We start from the raw sequence: 2,042 nt of genomic DNA on the forward strand, positions 1-2,042 counted from the left end.
CCCTGTAATACTTACTGAGATGTGACATGTATATGACTTTTGACCCCATGGGATGTGTGTTGTGCTTATCAGGTGGGGCTGTTCAACAAAATGGCCACACCACCACTGAGATCCAGGAAGAGGTGGCACTCACTAACATGGGTACCATGGCAACAACCGAGAAACGCCACAGCCATGTCAACAATGATAAACTCCACTTTCCTCGAGCAAATCTGCAAACCATCACTACTTTAGGTAGAGTAATTTATGCACCCCTCCATTGCTTAACTGAGAATGAATGTCTTTGTAGTCTGAGCCGGTGTTTTCACTGACTAAAATGATGTGTGCTATACGATATGTTCAGGTAAAGGGGAGTTTGGCGAGGTGCTGCTGTGCAAAGCTAAGGGTATCGAGGAGAGCGAGGAAGAGACGGTCGTGTTGGTGAAGAGCTTGCAGACCAGAGACGAACAACTCCAGCTCGACTTCCGCCGCGAAGCTGAAATGTTCGCCAAGCTCAGCCACCCCAACGTTGTCCGCCTGTTGGGCCTGTGTAGGGAGGCAGAGCCCCACTACATGATCCTCGAGTACTATGACCTGGTAATTACACAGAAATAGAAGCACACGCAAACTGAAGTCTTTTTTTGGTTTGTTTCACCTGATATAACACTTTTTATGCTTTTATCAAACCAGGGAGACCTGAAGCAGTTCCTCAGAATTTCCAAAAGCAAAGATGACAAGATCAAGTCTCAGCCTATCAGCACCAAGACCAAAGTAAGTGTTGAATGTTATGCTAGATAGAAATGTGTGTCATCATAAGGATGTTAAAGTCAGTGTAAGTTGTCTCATTCCTCATGAGATCAAGTTCCCTCAATGCAATACTAAGACATTCTGGAAAACACACTCAGTTGCTGTCTTGAATAGGTAGATAAGAAAAGGAGTACCTCCCTCACGTGTACGCTAAATATGAAACTACAATTGACGTTGAACATAGGGCCTTAACATTGGCTCATACTATGCTCACTGATTAACATGTCCTCTTTGTTTAATCCATGCAGATAAAGTGTAGAAATTAGAAGTCGAGGTTTTACTGGGGGTTATGCGCAGGACAATTAATTTCTTGGCCCGTGACCCTCTGGTGTTTTCTCACCTTGGGGTTGCCAAGCAACCAGGGAAGACAAAATGGCAAACTGATGCTGCTGATGCAACCAAGGAAAAACCATGACAACTTCTGCTGGCATTGTTAAACTATACTCAAAATCGCTTTACCTTGAGAGTTTATTTATTCTTTATTTTTCTCTTTTATCCCTTCAGGTTTCTATCTGTGCCCAGGTGGCTCGTGGGATGGAGCATCTTTCCAATCACCGTTTTGTTCACAAAGACCTCGCTGCCCGGAACTGCCTGATCAACAGTCAGAGGCGTGTCAAGGTGTCGTCACTCAGCCTCAGCAAGGACGTCTACAATAGGTCTGTCTGAAAAGCTACATGATTTCATAATTATCACTCACTTTAATCATCAGCTGTATTAAATGGCATCATTACAGTTCAGGGACATCTCTGTTCAACTGACTGATTTGTTTCCATCTTCCTGTCATCTCTCTCTCTCTCTCTCTCTCTCTCTCTCTCTCTCTCTCTCTCTCTCTCTCTCTCTCTCTCTCTCTCTCTCGTATGTAGTGAGTACTTCCACTATAGACAGGCATGGATCCCACTGCGCTGGCTCCCATCAGAGTCTGTGTTTGAAGACGACTTCTCTACCAAGTCTGACGTGTGGGCCTTTGGAGTGTTGATGTGGGAAGTGTTCAGTCACGGGGAAATGCCATATACCAAACTCAGCGACGATGAGACACTAGAAGGTCAGTTTGATTCTTTAGTATGATTCAGCACAGACAAAACAAGGTCTTTCAAGCTGAAGAAGCCCTTGTTGATCAGTCCTATATTATGCCCTTTTTTAGATTAATATTTTTAGTCACAGAATGTTCATTAGCTGTTGCAATCAAACACCCCGTGTGCCCATATTTCTGATTTTGGTCTAACCTCCCTCTCTCTGCTGGTCCTTCACCCTTCCAG

The 2,042-nt window shown here is 44.3% G+C and overlaps 1 protein-coding gene across 1 annotated transcript in view; it reads left to right on the plus strand.

The window, feature by feature from the left end:
- Nucleotides 1–2,042, plus strand: part of ptk7b (protein tyrosine kinase 7b) — a 75,431-nt gene that overhangs the window by 71,561 nt on the left and 1,828 nt on the right. The window contains exons 15-19 of the mRNA XM_037123740.1: nucleotides 73–234; nucleotides 344–576; nucleotides 670–750; nucleotides 1,291–1,442; nucleotides 1,650–1,828. Of these exons, the coding sequence (XP_036979635.1) occupies nucleotides 73–234; nucleotides 344–576; nucleotides 670–750; nucleotides 1,291–1,442; nucleotides 1,650–1,828 (807 nt within the window). The remainder of the gene's footprint in view (nucleotides 1–72; nucleotides 235–343; nucleotides 577–669; nucleotides 751–1,290; nucleotides 1,443–1,649; nucleotides 1,829–2,042) is intronic.

This window comes from Acanthopagrus latus, chromosome 15 (genome assembly GCF_904848185.1).
Source record: "Acanthopagrus latus isolate v.2019 chromosome 15, fAcaLat1.1, whole genome shotgun sequence".
Lineage (NCBI taxonomy): Eukaryota > Metazoa > Chordata > Actinopteri > Spariformes > Sparidae > Acanthopagrus > Acanthopagrus latus.